At 29.7% G+C, this 16,592-nt stretch overlaps 1 protein-coding gene and 2 pseudogenes across 1 annotated transcript; all 3 read right to left on the bottom strand.

Moving 5' to 3' along the window:
- Positions 1 to 314: 314 nt before the first annotated feature.
- Positions 315 to 2,289, bottom strand: LOC125595108 (annotated as a pseudogene).
- Positions 2,290 to 5,614: 3,325 nt separating this feature from the next.
- LOC125595110 lies at positions 5,615 to 8,567 on the bottom strand (annotated as a pseudogene).
- A 3,109-nt stretch (positions 8,568 to 11,676) lies between these two features.
- Positions 11,677 to 14,239, bottom strand: LOC125595111 (polyadenylate-binding protein-interacting protein 13-like). Its single transcript, XM_048771047.1, has 10 exons — positions 13,880 to 14,239; positions 13,387 to 13,494; positions 13,251 to 13,295; positions 13,083 to 13,155; positions 12,894 to 13,006; positions 12,746 to 12,805; positions 12,595 to 12,642; positions 12,433 to 12,501; positions 12,043 to 12,108; positions 11,677 to 11,727 (listed from the first exon to the last, which is right to left on the bottom strand). The coding sequence occupies exons 1-10, from the start codon at positions 14,237 to 14,239 to the stop codon at positions 11,677 to 11,679; spliced, it is 993 nt and encodes a 330-aa protein (XP_048627004.1).
- Positions 14,240 to 16,592: the final 2,353 nt, after the last annotated feature.

Below are 16,592 nucleotides of genomic sequence, written 5' to 3'. Positions count from 1 at the left end.
TGAAACATTCAAAATTAATCATTACCACTTTATTATTTTTACATAAAGTGATTAGGGTTAAAAAGCCTCATCAGGCCCAAACAAAATTCAAATATATAGTGGACATGCACATTATTTGCAGTGTGTATATCACATTTATGACGATAATATATATCTAGTCCGGTACAGCATTCAAAAGACTAACACGTCTGTCAAATTAATTAAGTTCAACTTGAAAATTTTAGTATCATAAAATGATTTAACTTTGAATCAAGTTCATGCAGTTACTAACGTGATATGAAAATTAATGTACGGAGAAAAAAGGCAAGAGAAAATCACCCGCTGAAATTCAACAAAAGCAATAAAGGTTTGTGATGACAGTATCCAATAAGCCTCACATGCTGAATCTACAAGAAAATAAATATGACGTAAAATCCAAAAACACAACATAGTACGAAGTATAAACAATCTAATCTGCCTAGCCATAACCAAATATGTACCTCCCCACATGCGTTTTAAAAAGAAATCTTCCAGTTCCATCTGAGTGACCTGCATGTAATATAAAAATGAAAACTAATTATGATGAATAGAAAAGGTTCATTTTCAGTTCCATCTGAGGAAAGTGATTAGGAAAATGAAAATCAAGATTACCTTCTTGTCGATATTAGTACAGTAAACAGTCTTTGCACATTTCTCACGCTCATCCTGAGACTGAAAGCAAGATTATGCAATCTCAGGAATAATAAGAGGAAGAGTCAAACCTAAGACTGGTTGAGATATGATTATATAACTTAACTAACCTTTGGAAGAAGACTCGGGTCACAAGGTGCAATAGCTGTTTTTGAAAGACGAACCTTTATAGGATAAGAACCAAACAGAGTTCCTGATAGGCTTACAGCAGACCTAGCTCCCTGAGACATTACCTCACTGATTAGTAAACAAAAGAAGAACATTTAAAGTGATGATAAAACAGTTAAGAGTAGAAGTACCTTCATCAGTGAATTCAATGAAGGCAATACGGAGAATAGATTTATTGTCACCGCATATACGACAATCAACAACCTTAAGACCCAAAAATGAACAAAAACTGTATGAGACTTGGGTTTGAAGATGATATCAAAAAAAAGTGGCTAAAAGACGCATTACTCAAGTACCTGGCCACATGATTGAAAGAGACCAGCAAGTTGCTCTTCAGTAGCCTACAAAAAGACAAAAGAGGGCTTTTGTTAGTTTATTACACTTCCTTCTGAGAAATTGGTTCTTGAAGATAACAATTCTCATTTTAGACCTGTTGATCAATGTCTAAGACATGGACAGTTCTCTGATTACCTTCCTTCTGAGCCAGGCTTGTTTCTTGCTCATCCTTCGCTTCCATTGGCCAAAGTTCATTCTCTGCATAAAAGGACAAAACTATTATATATAGGTCACATGTTGGTTATAACTTATAAGTATAGCTGGATAAAACATTCGCTTTGACCCCTATTTCTAAAAACTATTATATATAGGTCACATGTTCTCCAAATTATCAGAATTTTTTTATTAACATTGAATTAAATATTTATGGTCCTCTAAATTAATTCTAGATCCAGCATTGCAAACACAGATCATGATTTCATATTACATTTCTCATCAATCTAAGAAATGATAAACAAAAAAATGTTATATAATTCACAAGATGTAAACATTGACAAGACATTTTCATGAAACATAATAAATCCAGCACATATAGACCATAACTCAGAGAATAATGTAAAAAATGATATACATAATACATACCCTTGTATCGAAAAGGTCATTGTCCTCAGCAGAGAAAGCTTGCATTGCGAAACTGTTGGTAAACCATAAGCTATTCTCCACAAACACAGGGATTGTTGGAGCAAGGGCTGTGGAACATACTCCTTAGCCATCGGATTTAGTTTAGAAAAACAAACTATATGACTTATCTCACTCTTGAGAGCCCCTTCACTTCCCTTGTTGAGTTTGGTGTCTCAACAGAAAAGTTGGATTCAGGGTTCTGATCATCAGGAGATGGCGGCATCATCGTAGCTGCTAATGAAGCAGTGTTGTTGTCTAGATTTTGATCAGAAGAGTCCACCTTCAGATCAGCATTTTCCGGGACAGCCATGATCATTCACACCAAAGGATGAATCTGTATCGCAAAAAATCTGACTGAAGAAAATTTCGAAGTAGAATAAAGGGAATATGAAGCTCTTTTTCTTAAATGAAAAAAATAAATTGATTACCAAAAAAAACAATAAATTCCAGTCAAGAAAATATACAGATGCAATAAATTATTATTAATTAGTTTAGTCATTTGTCAATAGCATTTCTTAATTATTAATGATGTTGGTCATTAGTCAACACCATTTCTTCATTGTTCTTGTTATATTAGTCTATATCAAATTTTCTTACTAATGAAATTTAATTTAATTTCCTAAACAAGATTCTGAAAAAAAATTACCCTTTTTCTGTCAACATATTTCACTATTTTCTTTACTTCGGCAATGAATTAATTTTAACCTTTAATTTCTTGCATATTGGTTTAGAAGAAATTATTACATAATTTAATATTTAATATTTTAGTTTCGTTAGGTAAAATACGAGTGTTATATGGTAGAAGAAAATCAACCCGTTTTGTAACTTTTTATTTTATTTTAAGGTATTAAGCAGTTAGGAAGAGCTTATAAAAAAATTACCATCTATTTGACTAAAAATTATTAATAATCTTATACCAAAAACCGGACTTGAGTCTCAAATATGATTTACTAATAACTACGTAAATTTATAAAATATTTAAGATAGTTCAAATAAAATTATAAAACTTGGATATTCATAAATCAAATTTTTATTTTTTTTAAATATAATAATATATAATAGATCACTTTACTATATTTGACTAAGAGCATCATATTCATACGAGCATTAGTCATGAACATTACATTAATAGGTTAATAAAGTAATTTGACATATATTTTATTATGTAAATAATATAATTATTAAGTAATGGAAAACTTTGGATGCTGAATATTGTAAAAATATAAAATTATTTTAATAGTGATGGTAGATGAATTAATATATTTTCATATATAAATATTAGGAAATGTAATATTGTTTTAGGCCAATATAAAAATATTTTTTTGAACCAAACATCATATATATTATCGTTTAGGATATTAAAAAACTGAATATGTTATAGGCAAATTATTTTTTTTAAAAAATTGATACAGTTAAGTAAGATTTGGTTTTCATTTTATGTAAAAATCATTTTTTTAACATTACATATACTATGCATTTATTTTATATTCAACACTATAATTAATAAATAAATATATTTTATTGAAAGACAACCCTAACAAATTATTAAATTTATTGATTATCACCATTTAAGTATGTTAGCCTAATGATCTGAAGATTGATACTCACTTATAACATCCTTTGATGTCTCTTTAATATCCGATGAAAAGTTAAAACATTTCAAAAGAACAATCTAAACATCAAATCTTATAATTCTCCAAAAAAAATTCACTAGTCTAAGAAAAATCAGAGGAAAATCGAAAGCCAAACTTAACTTCATGGCAAACATTATCACTCTAATTTCTGAGCTTACTGAAAAATCAACTAATGTGTGTGTTTGAGAAAAGGTATTAAGAGTATGGCAAACAACAATCCCGCTAAATCTAAAAGAGAAGCATCTTATTTTTGCTGACCCAAATATAAGTTCTATGTAATATTTATTTAATATTTTTTTTGGTTTATTGTAAAGAAATTTTGTTTACTTTCCCTTTAAATTAAGGTTGTAGAATTGAATTAATACTTCCTCATCATTAACTGGACAAGCACTATTTCAGCTTTTTGATGAAGATTAATGGAAAATATTCCGACGATTTGAAGCTAGACCTTGCGATGGATCGAGAAAGAATACTCCCCACAATTTTCCCATCAATTTAGTCGAACGCAGTCAATTATTTTTATGGTTAACACTTACTGAAGATCCAATGTTTGATCGGTTTCCATTCAAACGAGTTCTCCAAAATATGTTGAGAACACTTTTCCAATCGGTATGTATTATCATTTAGTTTATAAAGAATAATATGTAATGCATTCTTACCAAATTTAATATCCTACTATTGCTCGAATTTTGTAGATTTGGTTGGATGAGTTACTATCTTTGGATATTTAAGACATTTTGTGAATTATCCTTATGATGAGATATTTGGAGAATATGTGTCTAAAATTAATTTGAAGTTGATGGACGAAAGGTTATTTCAATTACTTAACAGGACACTTAAATATTAAATTATAAATAATCTTCTATGTATGTCACCAACATTACTGTTTAGTGGATGTAAGTTGGAATGTTAAATTTCTGGAGAGATTTTCCGAGATTTGGATATGAAGAATTGGAAACTGTCTAAATTCATTAAAAATTTCTAGCTTAACTTTTCTGGCGAGTCAATAACATGGAGTTACGTAATTTTAAGTATTTTAATATTAATGAATTTATTTTTGGATATGAAATAACCTATTTGCATTGTTGACAACTATTTAGGAAAAGTAAAAATTACAAACGAAGAACAATGTGTCAAATTCATTTTCGATTCAACATGGATTTAATAGTGTTGTATTATCATGTTTGCATCAATGTCCAGACTTATCTTAGTGGAAATGATGGTCCACTTTAAACCCTATATATAAATTCTTTACTAATACATATCTATTTTTAACATTGGATAACTAATAACGTCCCAATCAGAAACAAGCAAGTCACAGAACTTTGGTCATATAGATGGATAATATATACTTTTAGTTACAAACACATGCTAAAAATATCAACTAGAGAAATTCCATGTAATGAGTCTAATTAAGGTTGTGGTCTATACAGAAAGCTACCTACACAAAAGATAGCATTTAAATTTAAATATTATTGTGATGAAAAAGAATAGAATCTGTAAATTACCACATCAAAAGAACCTAACAAGTAAAGTTCAAAATAATTGTGGAAAAGAGTCTGAAATGATCACAACACCAACCAACACTTTAGATTTTTAAACTATTGAATAAAGTATTTAGGATTTCCTAATTTATAAAACAAATTGTAGGCTTTGTGTATATAGTATATCAAGATATAGGGCCTTTTTAGTAGATGGTTTGTTTGACCATGACGGTCGCCTATATCTTGGCAAGCTAACTAGATTCTTTCAGACAATGATATGATTATAAACTAAAAAAAAAGCAGATCAAACCTAAATAACATAGAAAATAAATATTCTTTCACAAAGCAAAGACTCTCCTAAAATCTAACAGAAACAATAAGAAAGATTAATGAAACAATTTGACAAGAGTTTAAAACAAATAAAACACTGACTAAGCTTACCAGATGACTATGCATGGAGATTCAGACAAAAGATAGAGCAAAATAAAAGATTTCCCCAAAAAGAGTCTTAAAATGATCCATGCAATATATAAAAAAAAAAAACCCAGCAATTTGGAAGAAGAAGAAAGTCTGGGAGGTTAAGTCACAAAAGGATCGTTAATTATACGAACATAAAACGCTTCTGAGTATCTTTAAAATGACATTTGTAGCTCTTTCTCTCCTTTGAATTGATGAGCTCTTTGAATCGGTTTGCAGTTAACATTAGTTTAAATCAGGTTGGTCTAGCCTCACTGGTGTTTTTGACTGGCTTACCCTTCACACATATAGAAGAAAAGCAAAATATTAATCTCACAGTGATGAGTTTATTATGTCTTGCTAACCTTAAAGAACACCAACATTCTTACACTTGAATCAAAAGAAAATAACTTAAGAACTGAGGCGTCTTAACAAGAGAAAATGTTACAAAATCCACCAAACTATTTATATCTACAACTAGCATGCAACATTCTGCTTCCAAAACTAAACGAGCTAACCGCATATGGTTATAATAGATTGATGAAAAACTAAACACGAGAAAAATCAAGAGGCCACAGTATTTAAAAGAATAGTGAAACTGTTGTAACGCGTACCGTAAAGGGAGACCGCCCAAGACAATACCGCTGCAATTAAGAGCAGAAACTGCACTTTCCACCTGAAACATTCAAAATTAATCATTTACCACTTTATTATTTTTACATAAAGGTGATTAGGGTTAAAAATTGCCTCATCAGGCCAAACCAAAATTCACATATATAGTGGACCATGCACATTATTGCAGTGTGTATATCACATTTATGACGATAATATATATCTAGTCCGTACAGCATTCAAAAGACTAACACGTCTGTCAAATTAATTAAGTTCAACTTGAAAATTTTAGTATCATAAAATGATTTAACTTTTGAATCAAGTTCATGCAGTTACTAACGTGATAATGAAAATTAATGTACGGAAAAAAGGCAAGAGAAAATCACCCGCTTAAATTCAACAAAAGCAATAAAGTTTGGTGATGACAGTATCCAATAAGCCTCACATGCTGAATCTACAAGAAAATAAATATGACGTAAAATCCAAAAACACAACATAGTACGAAGTATAAACAATCTAATCTGCCTAGCCATAACCAAATATGTACCTCCCCACATGCTGTTTTAAAGAAATCTTCCAGTTCCATCTGAGTGACCTGCATGTAATATAAAAATGAAAACTAATTATGATGAATAGAAAAGGTTCATTTTCCAGTTCCATCTGAGGAAAGTGATTAGGAAAATGAAAATCAAGATTACCTTCTTGTCGATATTAGTACAGTAAACAGTCTTTGCACATTTCTCACGCTCATCCTGAGACTGAAAGCAAGATTATGCAATCTCAGGAATAATAAGAGGAAGAGTCAAACCTAAGACTGGTTGAGATATGATTATATAACTTAACTAACCTTTGGAAGAAGACTCGGGTCCACAGGTGCAATAGCTGTTTTTGAAAGACGAACCTTTATAGGATAAGAACCAAACAGAGTTCCTGATAGGCTTACAGCAGACCTAGCTCCCTCTGAGACATTACCTCACTGATTAGTAAACAAAAGAAGAACATTTTAAAGTGATAAAACAGTTAAGAGTAGAAGTACCTTCATCAGTGAATTCAATGAAGGCAATACGGAGAATAGATTTATTGTCACCGCATATACGACAATCAACAACCTTAAGACCCCAAAAATGAACAAGAAACTGTATGAGACTTGGGTTTGAAGATGATATCAAAAAAAAGTGGCTAAAAGACGCATTACTCAAGTACCTGGCCACATGATTGAAAGAGACCAGCAAGTTGCTCTTCAGTAGCCTACAAAAAGACAAAAGAGGGCTTTTGTTAGTTTTATTACACTTCCTTCTGAGAAATTGGGTTCTTGAAGATAACAATTCATTTTAGACCTGTTGATCAATGTCTAAGACATGGACAGTTCTCCTGATTACTTCTTCCTTCTGAGCCAGGCTTGTTTTCTTGCTCATCCTTCGCTTCCATTGGCCAAAGTTCATTCTCTGCATTAAAAGGACAAAACTATTATATATAGGTCACATGTTGGTTATAACTTATAAGTATAGCTGGATAAAACATTCGCTTTGACCCCTATTTTCTAAAAACTATTATATATAGGTCACATGTTCTCCAAATTATCAGAATTTTTTTATTAACATTGAATTAAATATTTATGGTCCTCTAAATTAATTCTAGATCCAGCATTGCAAACACAGATCATGATTTTCATATTACATTTCTCATCAATCTAAGAAATGATAAACAAAAAAATGTTATATAATTCACAAGATGTAAACATTGACAAGACATTTTCATGAAACATAATAAATCCAGCACATATAGACCATAACTCAGAGAATAATGTAAAAAATGATATACATAATACATACCCTTGTATCGAAAAGGTCATTGTCCTCAGCAGAGAAAGCTTGCATTGCGAAACTGTTGGTAAACCATAAGCTATTCTCCACAAACACAGGGATTGTTGGAGCAAGGGGCTGTGGAACATACTCCTTAGCCATCGGATTTAGTTTAGAAAACTTAACATCTATATGACTTATCTCACTCTTGAGAGCCCCTTCACTTCCCTTTGTTGAGTTTGGTGTCTCAACAGAAAAGTTGGATTCAGGGTTCTGATCATCAGGAGATGGCGGCATCATCGTAGCTGCTAATGAAGCAGTGTTGTTGTCTAGATTTTGATCAGAAGAGTCCACCTTCAGATCAGCATTTTCCGGGACAGCCATGATCATTCACACCAAAGGATGAATCTGTATCGCAAAAAATCTGACTGAAGAAAATTTCGAAGTAGAATAAAGGGAATATGAAGCTCTTTTTCTTAAATGAAAAAAATAAATTGATTACCAAAAAAAACAATAAATTCCAGTCAAGAAAATATACAGATGCAATAAATTATTATTAATTAGTTTAGTCATTTGTCAATAGCATTTCTTAATTATTAATGATGTTGGTCATTAGTCAACACCATTTCTTCATTGTTCTTGTTATATTAGTCTATATCAAATTTTCTTACTAATGAAATTTAATTTAATTTCCTAAACAAGATTCTGAAAAAAAATACCCTTTTTCTGTCAACATATTTCACTATTTTCTTTTACTTCGGCAATGAATTAATTTTAACCTTTAATTTCTTGCATATTGGTTTAGAAGAAATTATTACATAATTTAATATTTAATATTTTTAGTTTCGTTAGGTAAAATACGAGTGTTATATGGTAGAAGAAAATCAACCCGTTTTGTAACTTTTTATTTTATTTTAAGGTATTAAGCAGTTAGGAAGAGCTTATAAAAAAATTTACCATCTATTTGACTAAAAATTATTAATAATCTTATACCAAAAAACCGGACTTGAGTCTCAAATATGATTTACTAATAACTACGTAAATTTATAAAATATTTTAAGATAGTTCAAATAAAATTATAAAACTTGGATATTCATAAATCAAATATTTTTTTTACTATATAATAATATATAATAGATCACATTTACTATATTTGACTAAGAGCATCATATTCATACGAGCATTAGTCATGAACATTACATTAATAGGTTAATAAAGTAATTTGACATATATTTTATTATGTAAATAATATAATTATTAAGTAATGGAAAACTTTGGATGCTGAATATTGTAAAAATATAAAATTATTTTAATAGTGATGGTAGATGAATTAATATATTTTCATATATAAATATTAGGAATGTAATATTGTTTTAGGCTAATAAAAAATATTTTTTGAACCAAACATCATATATATTATCGTTTAGGATATTAAAAAACTGAATATGTTATAGGCAAATTATTTTTTAAAAAATTGATACAGTTAAGTAAATTTGGTTTTCATTTTATGTAAAAATCATTTTTTTAACATTACATATACTATGCATTTATTTTTATATTCAACACTATAATTAATAAATATATATTTTTATTGAAAGACAACCCTAACAAATTATTAAATTTATTGATTATCACCATTTAAGTATGTTAGCCTAATGATCTGAAGATTGATACTCACTTATAACATCCTTTGATGTCTCTTTAATATCCGATGAAAAGTTAAAACATTTCAAAAGAACAATCTAAACAAAAATCTTATAATTCTCCAAAAAAAATTCACTAGTCTAAGAAAAATCAGAGGAAAATCGAAAGCCAAACTTAACTTCATGGCAAACATTATCACTCTAATTTCTGAGCTTACTGAAAAATCAACTAATGTGTGTGTTTGAGAAAGGTATTAAGAGTATGGCAAACAACAATCCCGCTAAATCTAAAAGAGAAGCATCTTATTTTTGCTGACCCAAATATAAGTTCTATGTAATATTTATTTAATATTTTTTTTTGGTTTATTGTAAAGAAATTTTTGTTTACTTTCCCTTTAAATTAAGGTTGTAGAATTGAATTAATACTTCCTCATCATTAACTGGACAAGCACTATTTCAGCTTTTTGATGAAGATTAATGGAAAATATTCCGACGATTTGAAGCTAGACCTTGCGATGGATCGAGAAAGAATACTCCCCACAATTTTCCCATCAATTTAGTCGAACGCAGTCAATTATTTTTATGGTTTAACACTTACTGAAGATCCAATGTTTGATCGGTTTCCATTCAAACGAGTTCTCCAAAATATGTTGAGAACACTTTTCCAATCGGTATGTATTATCATTTAGTTTATAAAGAATAAATATGTAATGCATTCTTACCAAATTTAATATCCTACTATTGCTCGAATTTTGTAGATTTGGTTGGATGAGTTACTATCTTTGGATATTTAAGACATTTTGTGAATTATCCTTATGATGAGATATTTGGAGAATATGTGTCTAAAATTAATTTGAAGTTGATGGACGAAAGGTTATTTCAATTACTTAACAGGACACTTAAATATTAAATTATAAATAATCTTCTATGTATGTCACCAACATTACTGTTTAGTGGATGTAAGTTGGAATGTTAAATTTCTGGAGAGATTTTCCGAGATTTGGATATGAAGAATTGGAAACTGTCTAAATTCATTAAACATTTCTAGCTTAACTTTTCTGGCGAGTCAATAACATGGAGTTACGTAATTTTAAGTATTTTAATATTAATGAATTTATTTTTGGATATGAATAACCTATTTGCATTGTTGACAACTATTTAGGAAAAGTAAAAATTACAAACGAAGAACAATGTGTCAAATTCATTTTCGATTCAACATGGATTTAATAGTGTTGTATTATCATGTTTGCATCAATGTCCAGACTTATCTTAGTGGAAATGATGGTCCACTTTAAACCCTATATATAAATTCTTTACTAATACATATCTATTTTTAACATTGGATAACTAATAACGTCCCAATCAGAAACAAGCAAGTCACAGAACTTTGGTCATATAGATGGATAATATATACTTTTAGTTACAAACACATGCTAAAAATATCAACTAGAGAAATTCCATATGTAATGAGTCTAATTAAGGTTGTGGTCTATACAGAAAGCTACCTACACAAAAGATAGCATTTAAATTTAAATATTATTGTGATGAAAAAGAATAGAATCTGTAAATTACCACATCAAAAGAACCTAACAAGTAAAGTTCAAAATAATTGTGGAAAAGAGTGTCTGAAATGATCACAACACCAACCAACACTTTAGATTTTTAAACTATTGAATAAAGTATTTAGGATTTCCTAATTTATAAAACAAATTGTAGGCTTTGTGTATATAGTATATCAAGATATAGGGCCTTTTTAGTAGATGGTTTTGTTTGACCATGACGGTCGCCTATATCTTGGCAAGCTAACTAGATTCTTTCAGACAATGATATGATTATAAACTAAAAAAAAAGCAGATCAAACCTAAATAACATAGAAAATAAATATTCTTTCACAAAGCAAAGACTCTCCTAAAATCTAACAGAAACAATAAGAAAGATTAATGAAACAATTTGACAAGAGTTTAAAACAAATAAAACACTGACTAAGCTTACCAGATGACTATGCATGGAGATTCAGACAAAAGATAGAGCAAAATAAAAGATTTCCCCAAAAGAGTCTTAAAATGATCCATGCAATATATAAAAAAAAAAACCCAGCAATTTGGAAGAAGAAGAAAGTCTGGGAGGTTAAGTCACAAAAGGATCGTTAATTATACGAACATAAAACGCTTCTGAGTATCTTTAAAATGACATTTGTAGCTCTTTCTCTCCTTTGAATTGATGAGCTCTTTGAATCGGTTTGCAGTTAACATTAGTTTAAATCAGGTTGGTCTAGCCTCACTGGTGTTTTGACTGGCTTACCCTTCACACATATAGAAGAAAAGCAAAATATTAATCTCACAGTGATGAGTTTATTATGTCTTGCTAACCTTAAAGAACACCAACATTCTTACACTTGAATCAAAAGAAAATAACTTAAGAACTGAGGCGTCTTAACAAGAGAAAATGTTACAAAATCCACCAAACTATTTATATCTACAACTAGCATGCAACATTCTGCTTCCAAAACTAAACGAGCTAACCGCATATGGTTATAATAGATTGATGAAAAACTAAAAACGAGAAAAATCAAGAGGCCACAGTATAATTAAAAAGAATAGTGAAACTGTTGTAACGCGTACCGTAAAGGGAGACCGCCCAAGACAATACCGCTGCAATTAAGAGCAGAAACTGCACTTTCCACCTGAAACATTCAAAATTAATCATTTACCACTTTATTATTTTTACATAAAGGTGATTAGGGTTAAAAATTGCCTCATCAGGCCAAACCAAAATTCAACATATATAGTGGACCATGCACATTATTGCAGTGTGTATATCACATTTATGACGATAATATATATCTAGTCCGTACAGCATTCAAAAGACTAACACGTCTGTCAAATTAATTAAGTTCAACTTGAAAATTTTAGTATCATAAAATGATTTAACTTTTGAATCAAGTTCATGCAGTTACTAACGTGATAATGAAAATTAATGTACGGAGAAAAAGGCAAGAGAAAATCACCCGCTTAAATTCAACAAAAGCAATAAAGGTTTGGTGATGACAGTATCCAATAAGCCTCACATGCTGAATCTACAAGAAAATAAATATGACGTAAAATCCAAAAACACAACATAGTACGAAGTATAAACAATCTAATCTGCCTAGCCATAACCAAATATGTACCTCCCCACATGCTGTTTTAAAGAAATCTTCCAGTTCCATCTGAGTGACCTGCATGTAATATAAAAATGAAAACTAATTATGATGAATAGAAAAGGTTCATTTTCCAGTTCCATCTGAGGAAAGTGATTAGGAAAATGAAAATCAAGATTACCTTCTTGTCGATATTAGTACAGTAAACAGTCTTTGCACATTTCTCACGCTCATCCTGAGACTGAAAGCAAGATTATGCAATCTCAGGAATAATAAGAGGAAGAGTCAAACCTAAGACTGGTTGAGATATGATTATATAACTTAACTACCTTTGGAAGAAGACTCGGGTCCACAGGTGCAATAGCTGTTTTTGAAAGACGAACCTTTATAGGATAAGAACCAAACAGAGTTCCTGATAGGCTTACAGCAGACCTAGCTCCCTCTGAGACATTACCTCACTGATTAGTAAACAAAAGAAGAACATTTTAAAGTGATAAAACAGTTAAGAGTAGAAGTACCTTCATCAGTGAATTCAATGAAGGCAATACGGAGAATAGATTTATTGTCACCGCATATACGACAATCAACAACCTTAAGACCCCAAAAATGAACAAGAAACTGTATGAGACTTGGGTTTGAAGATGATATCAAAAAAAAAGTGGCTAAAAGACGCATTACTCAAGTACCTGGCCACATGATTGAAAGAGACCAGCAAGTTGCTCTTCAGTAGCCTACAAAAAGACAAAAGAGGGCTTTTGTTAGTTTTATTACACTTCCTTCTGAGAAATTGGGTTCTTGAAGATAACAATTCTCATTTTAGACCTGTTGATCAATGTCTAAGACATGGACAGTTCTCCTGATTACTTCTTCCTTCTGAGCCAGGCTTGTTTTCTTGCTCATCCTTCGCTTCCATTGGCCAAAGTTCATTCTCTGCATTAAAAGGACAAAACTATTATATATAGGTCACATGTTGGTTATAACTTATAAGTATAGCTGGATAAAACATTCGCTTTGACCCCTATTTTCTAAAAACTATTATATGTAGGTCACATGTTCTCCAAATTATCAGAATTTTTTATTAACATTGAATTAAATATTTATGGTCCTCTAAATTAATTCTAGATCCAGCATTGCAAACACAGATCATGATTTTCATATTACATTTCTCATCAATCTAAGAAATGATAACAAAAAAATGTTATATAATTCACAAGATGTAAACATTGACAAGACATTTTCATGAAACATAATAAATCCAGCACATATAGACCATAACTCAGAGAATAATGTAAAAAATGATATACATAATACATACCCTTGTATCGAAAAGGTCATTGTCCTCAGCAGAGAAAGCTTGCATTGCGAAACTGTTGGTAAACCATAAGCTATTCTCCACAAACACAGGGATTGTTGGAGCAAGGGGCTGTGGAACATACTCCTTAGCCATCGGATTTAGTTTAGAAAACTTAACATCTATATGACTTATCTCACTCTTGAGAGCCCCTTCACTTCCCTTTGTTGAGTTTGGTGTCTCAACAGAAAAGTTGGATTCAGGGTTCTGATCATCAGGAGATGGCGGCATCATCGTAGCTGCTAATGAAGCAGTGTTGTTGTCTAGATTTTGATCAGAAGAGTCCACCTTCAGATCAGCATTTTCCGGGACAGCCATGATCATTCACACCAAAGGATGAATCTGTATCGCAAAAAATCTGACTGAAGAAGAAAATTTCGAAGTAGAATAAAGGAATATGAAGCTCTTTTTCTTAAATGAAAAAAATAAATTGATTACCAAAAAAAACAATAAATTCCAGTCAAGAAAATATACAGATGCAATAAATTATTATTAATTAGTTTAGTCATTTGTCAATAGCATTTCTTAATTATTAATGATGTTGGTCATTAGTCAACACCATTTCTTCATTGTTCTTGTTATATAGTCTATATCAAATTTTCTTACTAATGAAATTTAATTTAATTTCCTAAACAAGATTCTGAAAAAAAATTACCCTTTTTCTGTCAACATATTTCACTATTTTCTTTTACTTCGGCAATGAATTAATTTTAACCTTTAATTTCTTGCATATTGGTTTAGAAGAAATTATTACATAATTTAATATTTAATATTTTTAGTTTCGTTAGGTAAAATACGAGTGTTATATGGTAGAAGAAAATCAACCCGTTTTGTAACTTTTTATTTTATTTTAAGGTATTAAGCAGTTAGGAAGAGCTTATAAAAAAATTTACCATCTATTTGACTAAAAATTATTAATAATCTTATACCAAAAAACCGGACTTGAGTCTCAAATATGATTTACTAATAACTACGTAAATTTATAAAATATTTTAAGATAGTTCAAATAAAATTATAAAACTTGGATATTCATAAATCAAATATTTTTTTACTATATAATGATATATAATAGATCACATTTACTATATTTGACTAAGAGCATCATATTCATACGAGCATTAGTCATGAACATTACATTAATAGGTTAATAAAGTAATTTGACATATATTTTATTATGTAAATAATATAATTATTAAGTAATGGAAAACTTTGGATGCTGAATATTGTAAAAATATAAATTATTTTAATAGTGATGGTAGATGAATTAATATATTTTCATATATAAATATTAGGAAATGTAATATTGTTTTAGGCCAATATAAAAAATATTTTTTTGAACCAAACATCATATATATTATCGTTTAGGATATTAAAAAACTGAATATGTTATAGGCAAATTATTTTTTTTTAAAAAAAAATTGATACAGTTAAGTAAGATTTGGTTTTCATTTTATGTAAAAATCATTTTTTTAACATTACATATACTATGCATTTATTTTTATATTCAACACTATAATTAATAAATAAATATATTTTTATTGAAAGACAACCCTAACAAATTATTAATTTATTGATTATCACCATTTAAGTATGTTAGCCTAATGATCTGAAGATTGATACTCACTTATAACATCCTTTGATGTCTCTTTAATATCCGATGAAAGTTAAAACATTTCAAAAGAACAATCTAAACATCAAATCTTATAATTCTCCAAAAAAATTCACTAGTCTAAGAAAAATCAGAGGAAAATCGAAAGCCAAACTTAACTTCATGGCAAACATTATCACTCTAATTTCTGAGCTTACTGAAAAATCAACTAATGTGTGTGTTTGAGAAAAGGTATTAAGAGTATGGCAAACAACAATCCCGCTAAATCTAAAAGAGAAGCATCTTATTTTTGCTGACCCAAATATAAGTTCTATGTAATATTTATTTAATATTTTTTTTGGTTTATTGTAAAGAAATTTTTTTTACTTTCCCTTTAAATTAAGGTTGTAGAATTGAATTAATACTTCCTCATCATTAACTGGACAAGCACTATTTCAGCTTTTTGATGAAGATTAATGGAAAATATTCCGACGATTTGAAGCTAGACCTTGCGATGGATAGAGAAAGAATACTCCCCACAATTTTCCCATCAATTTAGTCGAACGCAGTCAATTATTTTTATGGTTTAACACTTACTGAAGATCCAATGTTTGATCGGTTTCCATTCAAACGAGTTCTCCAAAATATGTTGAGAACACTTTTCCAATCGGTATGTATTATCATTTAGTTTATAAAGAATAAATATGTAATGCATTCTTACCAAATTTAATATCCTACTATTGCTCGAATTTTGTAGATTTGTTGGATGAGTTACTATCTTTGGATATTTAAGACATTTGTGAATTATCCTTATGATGAGATTTGGAGAATATGTGTCTAAAATTAATTTGAAGTTGATGGACGAAAGGTTATTTCAATTACTTAACAGGACACTTAAATATTAAATTATAAATAATCTTCTATGTATGTCACCAACATTACTGTTTAGTGGATGTAAGTTGGAATGTTAAATTTCTGGAGAGATTTTCCGAGATTTGGATATGAAGAATTGGAAACTGTCTAAATTCATTAAAACATTTCTAGCTTAACTTTTCTGGCGAGTCAATAACATGGAGTTACGTAATTTTA

This window comes from Brassica napus, assembly GCF_020379485.1.
Source record: "Brassica napus cultivar Da-Ae chromosome C9 unlocalized genomic scaffold, Da-Ae chrC09_Random_45, whole genome shotgun sequence".
In the NCBI taxonomy this organism is placed as follows: domain Eukaryota; kingdom Viridiplantae; phylum Streptophyta; class Magnoliopsida; order Brassicales; family Brassicaceae; genus Brassica; species Brassica napus.
Note: the sequence above shows the minus strand (reverse complement) of the source record. Positions and strands in the feature narration are given on the sequence as shown.

What these genes read in the sequence shown, in the direction of transcription:
- LOC125595111 (XM_048771047.1), bottom strand. Translation starts at nt 14,239, where the DNA reads ATGATCATGGCTGTCCCGGAAAATGCTGATCTGAAGGTGGACTCTTCT. An exon ending in ATGACCTTTTCGATACAAGG is followed by an intron (nt 13,495 to 13,879) that starts GTATGTATTATG and finishes CTTTTAATGCAG; the next exon opens with AGAATGAACTTTGGCCAATG. An exon ending in GTACTAATATCGACAAGAAG is followed by an intron (nt 12,643 to 12,745) that starts GTAATCTTGATT and finishes TATTACATGCAG; the next exon opens with GTCACTCAGATGGAACTGGA.